This window comes from Phascolarctos cinereus, unplaced genomic scaffold (genome assembly GCF_003287225.1).
Source record: "Phascolarctos cinereus isolate Bilbo 61053 unplaced genomic scaffold, phaCin_HiC Scaffold_4;HRSCAF=312, whole genome shotgun sequence".
In the NCBI taxonomy this organism is placed as follows: domain Eukaryota; kingdom Metazoa; phylum Chordata; class Mammalia; order Diprotodontia; family Phascolarctidae; genus Phascolarctos; species Phascolarctos cinereus.
Window position 1 is genome coordinate 538,473,849 of NW_027555847.1, and position 17,001 is coordinate 538,490,849.

The following is a 17,001-nucleotide window of genomic DNA, read 5'->3' on the forward strand; positions in this document are numbered from 1 at the left end:
TTCTACCCCAAAAGTTCACACGGACTATTTGTGCCCAACCTGTGGTAGAGCATTCCGAGCTCATTTGGTCTGATTAGCCACAGTCAGGACACACTGAAACTTGACTCTAGTATAGTTATGTTATTTTGGTCCTCTTTGAGAATGAAGCACAACCAGTAACAAATGTAGCTCCCAGTCCCAATCCCAATCTTTTATTTCTGCTATATGTAGCTCCACCTGAAATTCTGACATTAAACTCTGCATGTCAAAGACAGAACTCATTTTGTTTTCCCTAAAAATCTCCACCTCACCACTTCCCTGCTTCTGTTTATAGCATCATCCCAATCACCCAGGTTCTTAGCCTGAGCATCATCTTTGTTTTTCCTCTCCCACCCTTTCTGTATCTAACAAATTGTAAAGTGTCATCTATTCTGTCATCACATCTCTCAGGTCTGTTTTGTCTCTATTCCCATTGCCACCATTGTTTGGAATATCTCTGTTACCTACAGGATTGGAATAGCCCTCTTAACCAATCTCCTCGCCTGAATTATTTCCCCTCCAGTCAGTTCTTCACATGGCTGCCTAAAGAACCTTCCAGTGCATGGATCTGAACATGTCACTATGTGCTCAAAAGCCTTTAGTGGCTGCCTATTACCTATGGAATAAATTCGTTATTTTGTCATTTAAGGCCCTCCACAATCTGATTCCAATTTCCTTTTATTTTCAGCCTTATTTCACAATCCTTCTTTTCATGTACTCTACTTTTGAGCCATCACAACATGCCACCTCCTGCCTGTGTGCATTCTTACAAGCTATTCTTTATAAATGGAATGTATGCCCTCTACATCTCTGCCTTTTGTAATTCTTTTCCTTCTAGGCCCAGTGTCACATTCTCCATGAAATCTTCTTGGATCCATATTCCCTACTACCACCACAGGGTGAAATTTTTTTTCAGTACTTTATCTAGATCTTTCCTTTGCCTTTGTCACATTCTACCTTGTAGAATATTATTTTAAATATTAAAATAAAATATTTAATAATAAATATTTATGTACTTTCTGTATGGGCAGCTAGGTGATTCAGTGGATAAGAGTACCAGGCCTCGCATCAGAAAGACTCCTTTCTAAATTCAAATCTGGCCCCAGACACTTACACTGGGAGATTCTGGGCAAGTCACTGAACTTTGTTTGCCTCAGTTTCCTCATCTGTAAAATGAGCTGGAGAAGGAAATGGCAAAGCACTCCAGTTTTTTGGTCCATAAAACCCCAAGTGGTGTCAAGAAGAATTGGACACAACTGAATAACAACAACAAAAATCAACTTTATCTCTATCAGACTGTAAGCTTTTTGAGGGTCTGGGAAGTCAGAAAGGAAGAGAATAAGCATTTATTAAGCACCTACTATATGCCAAGCACTATGCTGAGTGCCTTTTTTTTTAAACAAATATCTCATTTGATCCTCACAATGACCCTAAGGTAGGTGCTATTGTTATCTCTATTTTACAGTTGAGGAAATTGAGGCAGACAAAGCTTTAGTGACTTGCCTAAGTTTAAGTGACAGCCTAGTAAATCTCTGACAGTAGGTTTCAACTCAGGTCTTCCCAGCTCAGGGCCTAGTATTCTGTCTACTGAGAGGTACTATATGTTTTGTTTTGTTTTGTTTAAGTCTTTGTCAGGCCAACACCTAGCCCAGAGTTTACAATGCTTTAATAGTTTTGTTTTGGATTCTCTTGAGGACTTTTTGATTTTTTTTTTGTTTAATATTTAACAAAGTTTCCTGTAATTAAAAGCCCACCCCTCCTCTTGGTAGAGAAACATCTTAAGATTTAACACTATTTTGAGTGATCCAAGCCCTAGGATGTTAGACCTTCATTGATATGGAAACAAAAAAGGGATGGTGGCAGGGTGTGTCTACCTCATTTGTGAAATAAACCCTGAAGTTCACTTCTTTTTTGGGGGGGCGGATATTAATGCAAGGTAGGTCTTATTTGGTATATCAAAACTACAGGAGTTGTTACAATTCCTCAAATAGTTGTCTGCTAGCAAATAAACTAGGTGTTCCTTAAAAAAAATAAACCATGATAAATTGATAGGAATCCTTTATACCAGGAATCTTCCATGCCAGGATTTCAAAGCACAGTTTACAATCTAACTTTATGATGTCATTCTTATCACCAACTGTTAAGTAGAGTAGTACAATTTGTTGTAAGTATTCAGTTGGAAAGTTCTGGCTACTGCTAAAAATGGGCTAAAGTAGCCTTCAGGCCTCCAAAGCAGCAGTGAGATGGCAAAGGGGAGCAGGGGGAACCCAACCAAGTCAAGATAACTTTAAAAGGTATATTCGTATCTTGCTGAATGAGGATCTGTGAGCATAGCTTCTATTACAGTTAGATCTTCATGCATGAAAATGAAAATATATACCTAGGGGTCTGATTTAATACAAAATATCTTAGGGTTTGTGACTTTAAAGCTAAAATATTGTCCTTATCTCTTTGTCATTCTTCAGTAACCATTGAAATATATAGGCCCATGGATACTGAGTCAGGATAAAATGAGAATCATGGAAGAGAGTTTTGAATTGCCATCTAGAGTCTGAACTTAGTTCGATTTACTATTCAGTAAGACATCTTTTTATTATTGATTATCATTGCTAATTATCATAATGTGATGTGATGTAATAATGTTGACAATGAAGGGAAAAGAAAATAACATGTTCCTTAGATTGATGTACTATTTTGAGCTGATCATGCATTGATACATTGTTACACATGTGCAGATGAACTTCAGTGAAAGAGCTCTATGATTTAGGATGAATATGTTTTCGTGAAAAAAAATTTCCTGTTCTCATAATGTTTAATCATGTTCATAAATTTGGAAGAAGATGCCCAAATAGTTTTTATATATAATTCCTCTCTGCAGATATGTGTCATAGAGTAAATATTAGAAAGTATTTTAAAATTACTGAATGATAACAAATACAGCACAGTAGCCTATATCCATTCATATAACACGATCTTGATTGTTTGAATGGGCTCAAATTTAGTCAATATTCTGAAATAAAGTTGTGTAGCCTAATTTGTTGTGTAGTTATATTTGACCTTTAGCAAATGACAGAAAACAATACACCTTTGTTTTGTATCAAGTGATGACTAAAAATTGTGGGTTTATGCTAATACCCACATGTAACCTGGCTAAAATGCAGCTTATGGTCCTTGAAAGTGATGAAGAGAAAGGAAGCGCTGATTGACCTTTGTTCTTCTGAAAATGAGAGTGAAAAGCATCATTTACTTGTCTGAATATAGAGATAGGAACCATGATGATTATATCAGCCTAATACACATTCAATGATCTCAGAAAAGTTGCTCAGGTAACCACTGGGCTTTAGTCTTTCTCTCTGGAAACTGGGGATCGTTGTGTGTATTGTCTGTTACATTCTTTGAATCAGAAGAGCATTCCTAATATGCAGGTGTTACAATTGAGTGCATTAAACTATTTAAGTCTGTGTTTAACTATGAGCTTATATGATATGGTATACTTTACAAATACCAAGTAATTGTTATTGTCTAAGAAATGAATAAGTTACCAGGGCAGTTATTGATATCAATTTGACTGGCTAAACTATTGGTAACTGCTGTTATAAAATTAATTTATTCCCCATCTTTGAAATTTCTAGAAGGTTATATTTCATTGAATTTCATTTTGTCATTTTCCTACTTTCACGTGAGAAACTTATAAGATTTGGTGACATTAAAATATGGCTCTAATTTATTAGCATAATCTGCTAATATTGTTTCATTTTAATAGACATTAAGTATGATTTCTTTAGTTCATTGTTAAAAATTATACCTCGAAATTGAAATTGAGAGAAATTATATGTGACTAAGAATCATGTCATGAGTGCCTGCAGAAATTTTATGGAAAAAGAGCCATATTTTTCAAAAAATATACAATATGTAAAGCACTTTGATTATAACACTAAACCATCCCAGATTCTTAGGCTGTACATCATACCAAATGACTTTAGAAAACAAAATACAAATGATACCTGAGGCTTAATCTAGTCATCTATAAACACTTAATATAACTTCAGAAAAAGCTCAGAAATCTAAAATATAGGACTGTGAGTACAAACAAAATCGTTTACATATACTATTAGCATAGGCTTTCCTAACACATTATGGATTTCACTCTAGGACAAGTCTCTTTAATGCCATCTTTATCTGCTACACGATGCATGAAATCTACTTTCTGTTTTAGAACTGCTAATGACCTTTGACCCCTTTAGTGGAGATACAATGTGACCTTTCTATTGTCATCGGCTTTCATTCTCTTGAAAATTCCATGAATTTTTATTACAAGTTTTTTTAAACCAAGCTGAGGCTTCAACAAATTACTTGACACAGATGAGATGAAGTTGTTGAAGTAGTGTTAGATAAGTTTTACAGCCAGCATGTGTGCTGCTGAAGAGTACAAAGCCAGTGTCCTACAATGTCATACACCAGTAACTGCTGAGCCTACTATTGGATAAATACATCATTTTATGGAACATTGATTGTTCTATAAACCCAATGGAGTATTATGCTCTATGATCAAACCATTTAGATTGTGTGTAGAGCACAGAAAATGCCATATTCAGGATGGTACTAAAAGTGCCATTTGTGTATTTTATGGATGTCATTACAAGGGAAACTTCTCTCTGTAGGCCCTGTTTACTGCAAAATTTTTTTAGTCTGTAATGACATTTTTCATTCACAACGTATGCCTTCAAGAGAGGGGGCCTTTGTTTTATTTGTTTCATTCGAGTTTACTGCACAAATTCTGTACATTTTAATTAAATGTAAGCTTAACAAAAGCATAAGGTATTTATTCTGTTGGAAAAAAATGATGATGGTAATGAAAGAATCACACACACACACACACACACACACACACGAAGTAGTCAGGTGCTAACCCCTATCTGTGGTTTCCCAAAAGCACAACAGGCAACTAAAGAGGACCATTAACAGGTTCTTTTTTTCGGGGGGGGGGGGGCTAGTAATTTAACCCTTCCATCCCCTGCAGTTATGGATTTGCTGTGTCTAAGTTGCAAAGAATTGCACTTTGGGGAAAAACTAGGATGCAAGGAGCCGATAAAGAAGACTTTCATTTTATAATGGTTTTTTGGCAAAGAGCCTTTTAACAATCCATTTCCCTAAAAAAAATACAGCCCCCACCCAAATAATCCATGAAATAACTTCTTGATCTCAACAGAGTATAAACTATCACGCACTTTCCAACAGAAGTCAATAATCTATCTTTGAAAGTCTTGATGCTCTCTGCAAGCTATAGGTTCAGGATTCATGGACTGACAGTTGATTGCATTCTAACCCCACTTGAGAGTCTTTCACACAAAGCTTCATTGTGCTTTATTGTGTTTGAAGTAAAGGGGGGGGGGGGGAAGCAACAGTGAATTTAAATATGGCATCTCATTAGCTACTATATGCTGTGTGAAAATCGGACTTTGTCTTTAAATAATATGGAGAGTAATGCAAATATGTTGAACAAGAGTCGTCCATTAAAGAACTGTCCAACAACAGGACTCAGGTACAGTTTAAGTTTCTCATTCTTCAAATATGTGCTGTTTGGTTATTTGGACTCTCCCCCCCCAAAAAAAAAAGAGGAGGAAGAAGAAGAAACTTGCGTCATCAGCAATTGATATTTACTAAGAAGATCTCTGAAATTGAAGTTGATGTTCCCTGTGAATTCCTGGTCCAGTTAAAATTTAAAGTTACAGTAGAGATTCACATTAGTTTAAATGACACTTGAACTTCTACATAGCTCAACATTAATTCATTATAGTTGAAATGGAAGAATCTTCTGTGGGTGAATCTTTTACAATCTGATTGAGGCTGTTACATTTTATAGGAGCCATTTTTCAAAGCAGTACTGACAGCACTCGAAGTTATTAAATTGCTGAATCAAAAGATGGACCTGCAATCGCATTTATGAACTGTGATGGAATAGCTGGGCTTGCACCGAGCTGAGGTTAAGATGTTGGTGTAGTTAAGCTTCATCACACCCCTTAGTGACAGCAGTATTTACCCATGTAGTTTACTTTAATGGTCAGGAAGTGGCTTAACTCACCTCTGGATTCAAATAGATTAAGTAAGCTGCTCAGAATAGCATAATTATCAGCGCTGCGAGGGATTCACTGGATAACTCTGCACCCAAGAGACTTTCTTTCAATTGCAGAGTAAAGGCTGGAGCTGCATAGCCCTAGAAATATACCATTTATTTCAGGGACTGTCCAAGAATAGGATGCCTAGCTTTTCCTCCCCTATCCAAGCTTCTTCCGTCTCTGAAAATAAGGAGAGTGTGGCACCATGTGATTTGAAGGCTACTTTTGTTTGTGCCCATTACCTTTGTTTCCTTTTCATCAAAGCTGAATCACACTCTAAAATGACCTAGAAAATAAGAAAGGGACAGGAACAAACTGGAATAAATTCAGTAAGGATGAGTAAAATATAACATAACTGGCAAAGGAGGGGAAACTGCAGAGTGGTGTAGTTCTTGAAGGTGAGAGGAACTTTTTCTTTGGAGTCGAAAGACCGGGGTTTATATCCCAGTTTTGATACTAATTATGTCATCCTGGACTACTTGTTTAACCTTGCTGAACCTGTTCTTTTATCTCTAAAATGGGAGTAACACTATTTGTCCTGCCTGCCCCCACAAGGTTATTTTGAGGAAAGCACTTTATAAACCTTAAAGATATCAATTTGAGCTATTTGTATATTACTAAAGGCAAAAACAAAACAAAACAAAAAACCTTGAAAGTATAGTAGGAAAAATAAATTGGTAGTTCCTAAGAGAAGGCAAACTGAACATCAACTAGTTAATATTCACTTTACAATTTTTATTTCAATTAACAAGCATTTATCTTTTCTCCTTTCCACCTCCCTTTATAACAGCCTCTATGACAAATATGCATAGTCAAGCAAAAGAAATCCTTGCATTGGCCATGTCAAAAGATTATTTCTCATTCTGTATCTCAAGTCTCTCGCCCTAGACAAGGTAATAGACAGAGCATGCTTAGACATTATATAATAAGCTTTATCATCAGTCCTCTGCAAATCATGGATGTTGATTGCATTGATCCCCTGAAAGGGTTGCAGGTAGCCACAGGGGTTCCCTACACCACACTTTGAGAACTTCTGTATAACATTTAGTGCAGCACTGGGAACATGAGAAGCACTCAGTAAACACTTGTTAATTGATAATAGCTAGCATTTATATAGCATTCACTATGTGTTAAGTGCTCTACAATTCTGATCTCATTTGATCCTCACAACCACCCTGGGAGGTAGGTGCTATTATTATCCCCATTTTACAGATGAGGAAACTGAAGTAAACAAAGGTTAAGTGATTTGTCTAGGGTCACATAGCTAGTTAAGCATCTGAGGTTGGATTTGAACTCAGGTCTTCCCTTCCTGACTCCAGGCCTGGCCATTGTGCTACTGTATATGACCATGGGTCTTCATCAATGCTGATAATAAAATAAAAAGAAACAGGATATTAGGGGGGGAAAACAGATTTAGGTTAGATGAAAAGACAATTAGAGTAGTTATGCACTAGAAGGGTACTTATAGCATCCATCTCCTCTCAGTGCTTACCACAGCACGTGACAAACAGTAAGCGCTTAATACATGTTTACTAACAGAATAAATAAATGATTGATTGATCCTCTGGAGCAGTCCTCAAAAATAGAAAATTTGCATTGGTGTTAAGTAACTGACAATAATAAATTCATATAACATTTTATTTACATAGCACTTTAAATTTGTAAAGTGCTTTTCATGTATTATGTGGCAAATTCCATCTAAAATGGGAGAAGAGAGAGAGAGAGAGAGAGAAGAGAGAGAGAGAGAGAGAGAGAGAGAGAGAGAGAGAGAGAGAGAGACCCTTCTAACTCTGGGAAAGACTACAGATTACTTGGTTCTAGCTCATGTTAATATAGGAGTCATTTTTATGTTTTACTTCCACACTTGGTTTCACTGCCTACAGAGATGCAAAGATCATGGTGTAAGAGTATGTTTCAACAGTGTATCTCTTTGCCCTCCCTCACCCTTCTATTTAGCATCCACAATACGGAAGTGACCTTTCATTTGGGAAAAAAAACATCTTCAGTTTCAGCTCTTCATTTACCTTCCCAACTACAGGGTTTTGCAAATTGAGATAAAAAAATTTGGTGCCACTGAAGTTTCAGCTGTTGAACAAGCAAAACCAGAATATATTAAGGTTCCCATTTTGACAAGAAAAAGGCCTCTCCAGGTTATGAGCAGGCATGTAGAAGGGTTTAAAAATCAATATGTTTCCGTGATATTTTTCTGACTCTCAGACATCACAAGAAACTGGAGGGCATTCCATGTCTAAACTAAGAGTCAATCAAAGGAACTAGTGGGGTTCTTTTTAGTGGGATAAGTTAGCATTAAACATTTATGCTAACAATAAGGACAAAGACATTAAAAAAAAACTTTTTGTGCTAAAACAAGTAACTGCAATTGAGATATCTGTATTCCGTGTAGAAATAGAAATTTTCAGTGTAGATATCTTCTAAACTGGCAATCATAAGAGATAGTGAAGACAAAACTGATAGAAAAGAACTTAAGTCAGATTTACAATGAAAATATAGGCATTGTTTCTACTTAAATGGTTGAATACTTTCACATGACTACAAAGATTATAGTTTAAGGTTATATCTCATTCCACTAAGTTACAAGGAAATCATTGATCTATATCATCTATTATTTGGGAAGATTAGTGATCTGCATGGATGTGTACCTGCATAGGTATGGTAGATATTTTGTATGTCTACAGATATATCTGTATAAGCATCTATAGATATTGTGGCAGCTTGATGTTGTGAAAAGAATGCTAAATTTGGACTTGGAAGACCTATGTTCAGTTCTTACTCTGCTAACTGTGTGACCTTGGGCACATCACTTTACTTCTCTGGGCTTCAGTTCCCTTATCTGTAAGATAATTGGGTATACTAGATCATTTCTAAAATCCCCTCTGGTTCTAAATCCTATCATTGTATGTTCTGTAATTTTCTTGTATTAGGAGATACTCTTGCTGAGTATTTCCTGCGCTAGAGCTTCTACAAGTAGCAATATCTGTTGAAAACAGCAATAACTGGTCTCAAACCATTCACCCTCCATTAAGATTTGAAAAGAAAAATGGCTGGTCAGGGTTAGTGAATAGGCTTCATGACTTCAGTGTTATCCTTAGCTCCTTTCCTCTCTTTCGTGCCTTCTCTCTGGGCAGTTACTAACCACTTTGTTGTCGGTTCTTCCTCTACAACATCGCTTGCATTCATTCCAATTTCTCCATTTCCATTTGCAAAGCTACTTCACCATCCCTCATCTGGACTACCATACCATAGCTTCCATATTGGTTTTCCTGCTTCCAGTCTCCTTTCCTCTCCAATGCATCCTCTGATCATCTGCTAAAAAAATTTTCTTAAATCAAGCTTCTGACCATGTCACTTTCCCATTCAAAAGTCTTCAAGGGCTAAAATAGAAACTCCTTACTTTGGCACGTAGAGTCCCCAACCATCTGACTCCCACCTACCTTTCTAGTCCTATTTCATACTGTCCTTTATAATCTCTATATCCCAGCTAAACTTACCTCCTCATTGTTCCCCAGACTTGATACCCCAACCTCCATGAATTCACATAGACCATTCCTCATTCCTAGAATGTTCTGTCTACTTACTCCTGCCTCTAGAATCTTTGTCTCCCTTTAAGGCTCAAATCAGATCCTATCTCTTCTGTGAAACATTCCCCAGTTCCCCCTAGCCATCATCCTTGTGCTGTACTTATTTACAAGAGGCAGTTTAGCATAGTGGATAGGGTGCTGAGCAGTCCCACCTCCCACCCAGTTATATGAACTCAACAGAGTCATCATTGATGAGTTGTGATACATCTTGGTGGAAGAAGGGCCTACTCTGCAAATTCCCTCAACTGACAAGATTGCAGATTCTTCATATATTTCAAAGAACATAATATTTCTGCTCATACTGTAGCCCCCAGTAGAATATAGACTCCTTAAAGGCAAGAACTGTTTCCTCATCGTCCTTATATCCTCATTACTTAGCACAATGCCTAGCACATAGTAGGCCATAATAAAGGTACATGGAATGGAAATAAATTTATTAAAATACATTTGAACATCACAATTTTAATAATATAAACAAGTCATGCATTATATTTCTGTACTACACCTTCAAAAGTGATATTAATCTAAATGAACAATGTTCTACAAAACCCTTAACTTTATAACAGTAATAATAGTTCACATTGACATGGTGCTTTAATGTCTACAAAGCACTTTACATATCTTAGGTTATTTGATCCTCATGATTATCACGAGAAGTATTTTTTTTACAGGTGAAGAAAGAGGGGCTTACAGAAGTAAGGAATTTGCCCTAGGTTACATAGCTAGGAAGCAGAGATTATACTTGGGATCTCCAAGCTTTCTACTGTGTTATTTTTTTTAACCACACTTGTGATTTCATTCATATCAGGAAAAAAACCCATCTACCAATGTAGTTCAGCATCTGCTTCGCAACTTAGAGTCTTATGAGTGCCTGTGGCACTGAGAGGTTAAGGACCTCACCCAGGGTCATGGAGCCAGTTTGCACCAGACGAAGAACTTGAACTCAGGTCTTCCAGACTCCACGATTGTCTCTCTATCCATCGTGCCACACTGTATCATATCTAATACAAGATGATTCACAATTATATTTCTGCTGATGTTATTTCTAAGTCTATAGATTCTTGTTTGACTTGCCAAAACCTTTTCTAAGAGCACATGGTAACTGAGCATTTTCTTTCCTAGGAATTGTCTCCAAGTCCTACGAATGCCGCCTGAAGGGACAGGGAGCGACCTTTGTGGAAACAGACAGTCCTTTTACTGCAGCTGCCCTGGCAGAAGGGTCTCCAGTCAAAGAAAAGCCCCTTAGAAGCAGCAAGAGGCACACACAGTCAGCCGAGCAAGTGCAGCAGGTCATCATCATTCAAGGCTACAATGGGGACTTTGCAATTGACTCCTCCGTGGAGGAGACTGCAGCCGCTACCCTCCAGACTTTGGCAATGGCTGGCCAGGTGGCAAGGGTGGTTCATATTACAGAAGACGGGCAGGTCATTGCCACGAGTCCAAATGGGTCCCATGTGGGCAGCATGGTACCGGGACAGATTCTCACTGAGCAGTTAGCAGAGGGGGCCACACAAGTAGTGGTTGTAGAAGGCTCGGTGGGAGGCACCGACGCGGGAGGATCTGCAGACTCTGACGGTGCTGTGATGCAACAGGTGATGAAGCAGGAAATCTTAGATATTGCTGAGACTGCGGCACCTCCTTCGGACTCATCTTCTGCACTTGACGCGTTGCTCTGCGCTGTCACTGAGCTAGGAGAAGCAGAAAACAGGACTGGACACCAGGAGAGAACTAGGTCTGGTCATAAAGATGTCTTGATGCAGATGCCCAGTCAAGAGGCATCCAGTGTTCCCACTGAGCCCGAAACACGAGAAATACAGATGTTCCATGAGATTCAGGAAAGTCCCTCAGAAATAGAACCTATGGAAGTAGTGACCCAGGTCATGCGCCCATCAACTATCATTGCATCTCAGGAGCGAGCACAGGTTGCCTTTAAAAAGATGGTTCAGGGAGTACTCCAGTTTGCTGTCTGTGACACGGCAGCAGCAGACCAGCTGATGAAAGAGGGTGTCACTCAGGTCATTGTCAATCAGGAAGGCACCGTTCATATGGTGGCCAGGGAAGGGTCTCAGATCATCATGCAGGAAGCGGGGAGTCATGCCCTGAGCATGCAAGGAGAACACGTGGATCTGGTGGAATCTGATGGGGAGATCTCACAAATCATTGTGACTGAAGAATTAGCCCAAGCCATGGTCCAAGACTCCAGTGGCAACTTCACGGAAGGCGCAACGCATTATATCGTCACTGAATTGCCCCAGGAGGTGCAGGATGAACCAGGTGTGTACTCCCACACTGTGATTGAGGCCACGGACTCTCAGGAGCTTTTGCAGGCCGACACTGCTCTAAATACTGAAACCGTGGCCCCTGACAGTGCAGGGGAACAGTTAACAAGCATGGTCATTTACACACAGGGCGGCTCCCCAACCGCAGCAGTAATTCAGAGCCAAAGAGAAAGTAATGAACTGCAAGAGCTGCAGGAAGCATGAAACCCTGCATTTTGTAAGCTTGAACCGGGGCAGATGTGGAGAAGTCACAGACGTGGGTAGGCACTATGTTCCCTGAACTTCATTTGTAAAACCTTCCAAATAATGATGGCATCGCTTCATCCGGGTACCAAATATGCACTTGCTGTGAGGTTAATGTCAGCTCCTGGGACAGGTCGCACCGTCAGCTTCACAAGTTGAAGAATTCTACCCACAGTGCAGAGTGGGATTCGGAAAGTTGAACAGGCAGACTAGATAGTAAAATGGAAAAAAAAAATCACCAAAAAGAAATCTGATGGGTTTTTTGGGTTTTTGGGGGTTGTACCCTTTTGTTGCAATATGACTCCCTGGTTTGATTCCCCATTTCTTGTCCACTTGGTGTTTCTAAGAAGATACTCACTTGTTTTTGACTTTTTAAAAAAAAGTTTTTGTTTTGTTTTTTTTCCCCGTTCCACTTTTTAAAATATTTTCCCTTGAGAAGGAAAACCAGGAAAACTATGCCTTTTGACTTAAGACATGTCTGTTCTTATAGTCTGGCATGCTTACTATTTTAACAACATTTTATACAATTGGTTAAAATTAGCAGCTACATTTATGATACTTTATAAACAGTAAAACTTTCATTCAGTTTCCTGAAAGTTTAGGATCACAGCATCCCCAGATAAAACAGGGAAGTATAAGTTGGTTCGCATTTACATATAAAGCCTCTCTCTTTAAACATGCTTACTTAATTCATTGTTCTTCATTGCACTCTACATAAAGATTTCCTTTTAAGCTCGTATGGTTAAGAAAGCCTTGAACTATGTATTCAGTAAAACTGTACCTTGGTTTAGAAAGACCTGATGCCTGTAATTTTGACATCATTTCATACATAAATAGTCTGTATATGAAATGTGCATTCTGGGAAATACTGTTCATAACAATATTTTGCCCTTTTTTAAAAAAATGGTTCTTCATATAAATATCATTTTCAGGGTTTTTGTGAGTGACTTTGAAATGTTGGGTTTTTGTGAAAATTCTGACATTGACACAGCAAGTAGAAAAAGATGACCTTGTAATCTGTTGTTTTGAACCAGAATGCCAATTATTTGTGTTTAAATGTGGACTTAACAGCAACTGTTCAGTGCAAGTTCATGTTCACATAATTTATTCCTGATTTAACTGCTTTTATTTCTTTTTCTAAAAAACTGTAAAATAGCTCCTCCTCCCCATGCTAAGGTTGTTTTATTTTGTTTGTTTTGGTTTTGGTTTGTTTGGGTTTTCTTTAAAATAAAATGATAGCATTAAAAGAGAAACAATATGATGTTTCATTTTTAAGAAGTCAACAGAATGGGCCCTCAATTGGAAAAACCCAGAAACCTGTTTCTTATGTCTGAATGCCACTGCTTGCTTTTCTCTTGCTTTCTTAAGGAGATGATGACAAAGCATGCTAATTTCTAAAATGCATCTCTCTCATGCCTGACATAATTTTTTTCACTATTTGGGATCTGATCTATGATAATATCACATCTTGTCATGGTTATTGTGCTAAAGTCACCAGCTTTTGTACGGGTGGGGGAGAGAGAGAGACAGAGACAGAGACAGAGAGAATGTAAAGGGATGTCGCCACTTTTTTTTAAAACAATGCTGTTAAAATATGCTTTCTGAGAGAATTGCATAGAAAAGATACTTCACTGAAAGGCTGAAATATGCTTCCCTTGGTCTGCTTATAGAGAGCTGCTGTCTTCTCACAATATCATTTTCAGTGATTTGGGTTTTATCCATTCCTACCTCCAAAAAAAGTAAAATTTCAAGTTTGACACAAAGATTCATAATTAGCTGAGTTTGACTTGCTCATCTTTCTTAAAAATGGCAGGCTGTTCGCTTATTCTTAAACACTGTCTACAGCAAACAGTGACAGGACCAACTCCCGTTTGTTATCAGGATAAAGGTGACCTTTACAAAATGATGGCCCTCTGCAAGATTCTCACAGATATTCAAAAAAACGGAATGTTTTTCGGTGGAAATATTTCTTCTTGATCATTTCTTCTGTTAACTGTAGCCCTGTGGTCTTGCAGCTTAGATGCTAATTCTTAACTCTGCTCAGTCCTGTATGGCTAACCTTTCTGCTGCAGTACAGGGTGTTGACACTGACATGCTGCAGTTTACCATTTGTGATTTATTTAGGATAAATATGTCTCAGGTGGCATTTAATCCTTCATAAAACCAGTGTAGCCTACAGTGTCAAACCAGCAATCACATTGTACGCACAATGAAAAGAGCAGACCTTTGCATAACAAAAATGTGCAGAAGGTGTTTCTAGGCTCAGAAGTATTAAAAAGGATTCACTAAAGCTATTGTGTACTGTAATTACCTATAGAGCCGGGTTAATGTTACCTCTCTTTTCTCTCTCATTACACAACTATTGGAATGTAAGGAAATTTAAAGAAGCATACGCACATACAAATGTGTGCCTCAAAATAATGAGGCATGGCAGGTTTTGTGAACAGGGGACATTTATTGTAGCATGAATTGTCTGCAAAGAAGAAAAGTTAAATTTGGTTCTTGAGGGCAAGTTCGAAGCTCTCTCTGTGGTTTTCAAATGGGGCAAACGGAGAGCCAAGGTCTGAGAGCAAAGGGCAAAGTGAGGACGCAGCAAATGGGGAAATTGTGTATGGAGAATGTAATCTGATGAGGCCAATTAAGTGATTCAACTTCAAGGACTTTGGGCACACCAGGGAAGACCTGAATTGCCTGAGTTAATATCTAGAAATAGTTTGGATTGTAATTGCTTTCTGAAGATGCATTCCTACACTAAAGGAAAAGTTGGGCAGTGCTATTCATGTATGGTGAAGATTGCCAAATAATTTCCCAAAACAAGAGCCTGTTTTCCTGAAAATGAAGTCCCAGTCAGGGAAGAACTCGGCTACCTGAATACCTTTCAACAGGGCCAATAGCCCTTAGCCTTCAAGCTTCATTTGAGGCAAGAGGTTTGTGGGCAGGGAAAAGCAGTAAAAAGAGGAGAGTGGGCTTTAAAAAAAAAAAAAAGATGACGTTGAAATGTTTTCTGTAATGAGAAACAAAGAAAAAATGCCCGTAGCTTATGACTACCTCCAATGGGTGCCTCAAGCCCCAGTGGCATTTACAAGTTCTGGCCCAGCAATAGAGATGGTGAGAGTCCCAGAAGAAATACATGGAGGATCCTTGTAGATAATGATTTAAATGACACAGTCAGAGGCCAGGGAAATCTTGGCCCTAGGGCAGGTTTGGTTAAAATGCTACCCTACAAGAGACTGCCCCAACTCCCCCTACCACTAGGCATCTCAGGCTATAGGAATGTGAGCTGGTGTGCCCTCGTCTGGTGAAGTAACACATAATCAAATCTGTGGCCCGATGGATGACTCCTAGGGTCTTTTCATCGGGTTTTTTTTGTTTTCAGTTTTGCCAAACCTTTAACTTTCATGGACAGAAAGGTAAAAAAAAATGACACAAGGAGAGAAGTTGCAGCACCAGCTAAGAATTCTAAAGCAGAGTTAGTTCTAGCCAGAGGATTGAGTAACAAAAAAGGTTATTCGTTTGGAAAAATAAAAAAGAGCAGTGGGTTTCCCCTTATTTTACTGCACATGATTAGCCCCTGCTCCCTTAAAGAGCAGGCCCAGCTCACTTAAACAGCCTGCCGCTGTTCCATCTTGTTGAAGAATACAATTCGTTTTCTACTCCTCTAGGGTGATATCATTTTACATGAAGAAAAAAGTTAGCTCAGATGGCAGTTATACGTTTCGGAAGCACCTTCTAATCAGGGATTGGTGATTCATTATTAGCTTCAGCAGGCGATCCATCTGACATGTAAGGGGAAAAAATTAGCAGCTGTCACTGCATGATGAGTTAATTTCCTGATAGGCCTGACACTGAAAAGCCATTTGGAGACATGGAGATGGCTGATGAGAAAACCTGCCGCTGCTTTATAATTGGAGAAAAAGAAAGGGCAGAGAAAGAGGTGGGGGAGGGGCTCCACCTAATCTACAAGTGGGGATGAATGTTTGTGTATTTACTAAAAAGGCTGCTCCATGATAACCTCTCTTACTGGCTGAGGTTGGTACTGTGGGTACCGAAGGCCAAGCCAGCCTCTCCTCCTTGCCTTGCTATCTCATTGTTTCTGGGCATCTGTAATTAGTACGTGAGCTATTTTACTCTGACTTGGCTCCCTGTGAGTGTGGTGTACAAGGTGATTGGGCGAACCAGCAGTGACACTGAAACCTGACATTTTAGTGGAAAGGCGAGAACGTGACGCTCTCTTTTGGATAGTTCGCTCTGCAATTTTGTTAATTGACACTCAGGATTGCATTTGCACAAAAAAAAAGTTTAGATAATTGCACACACACACACACACTGTACACATACACACACACACACACTCAAAAACTAAAAGTAAACAAATGAAATGTGAAACACATATTGTGGCAGGTTTAGGATGGGAAAAGAAAGAGAAAGCACAGCTTTGCAGCATGTGCATAGAAGGAAGCAAGGAAGCTCAAAGTATCTCACAGTGAGTGTATAAAGAGTCTGGTTTCTTTCAAAACTCAGCAATTGCTCTTTCCCATAGGATCTGCTTCAGGTCAACAGACTTGATATATGTATATAAGTTTTTAAACTGTAAAGGTAGAAATAAAAACAGAACAGAAACTGCCACCAGCTTTTAAAAAGTGATCAGGTGTATAGTTTCAGAGTCTTCACGTGTTGATATCTGCTATATTTGTGTGTGTGCCTTGCCTGTAAGCTCTGAGCTGGCAGAGTCCATGATATATACAT

At 38.6% G+C, this 17,001-nt stretch overlaps 1 protein-coding gene across 1 annotated transcript in view; it reads left to right on the forward strand.

The window, feature by feature from the left end:
- Window positions 1-13,511, forward strand: part of ZNF407 (zinc finger protein 407) — a 611,846-nt gene extending 598,335 nt beyond the window's left edge. The window contains exon 9 of the mRNA XM_020997614.2: window positions 10,856-13,511. Coding sequence (XP_020853273.1) covers window positions 10,856-12,216 — 1,361 coding nt within the window. The 3' untranslated portion in view covers window positions 12,217-13,511. The remainder of the gene's footprint in view (window positions 1-10,855) is intronic.
- Window positions 13,512-17,001: the final 3,490 nt, after the last annotated feature.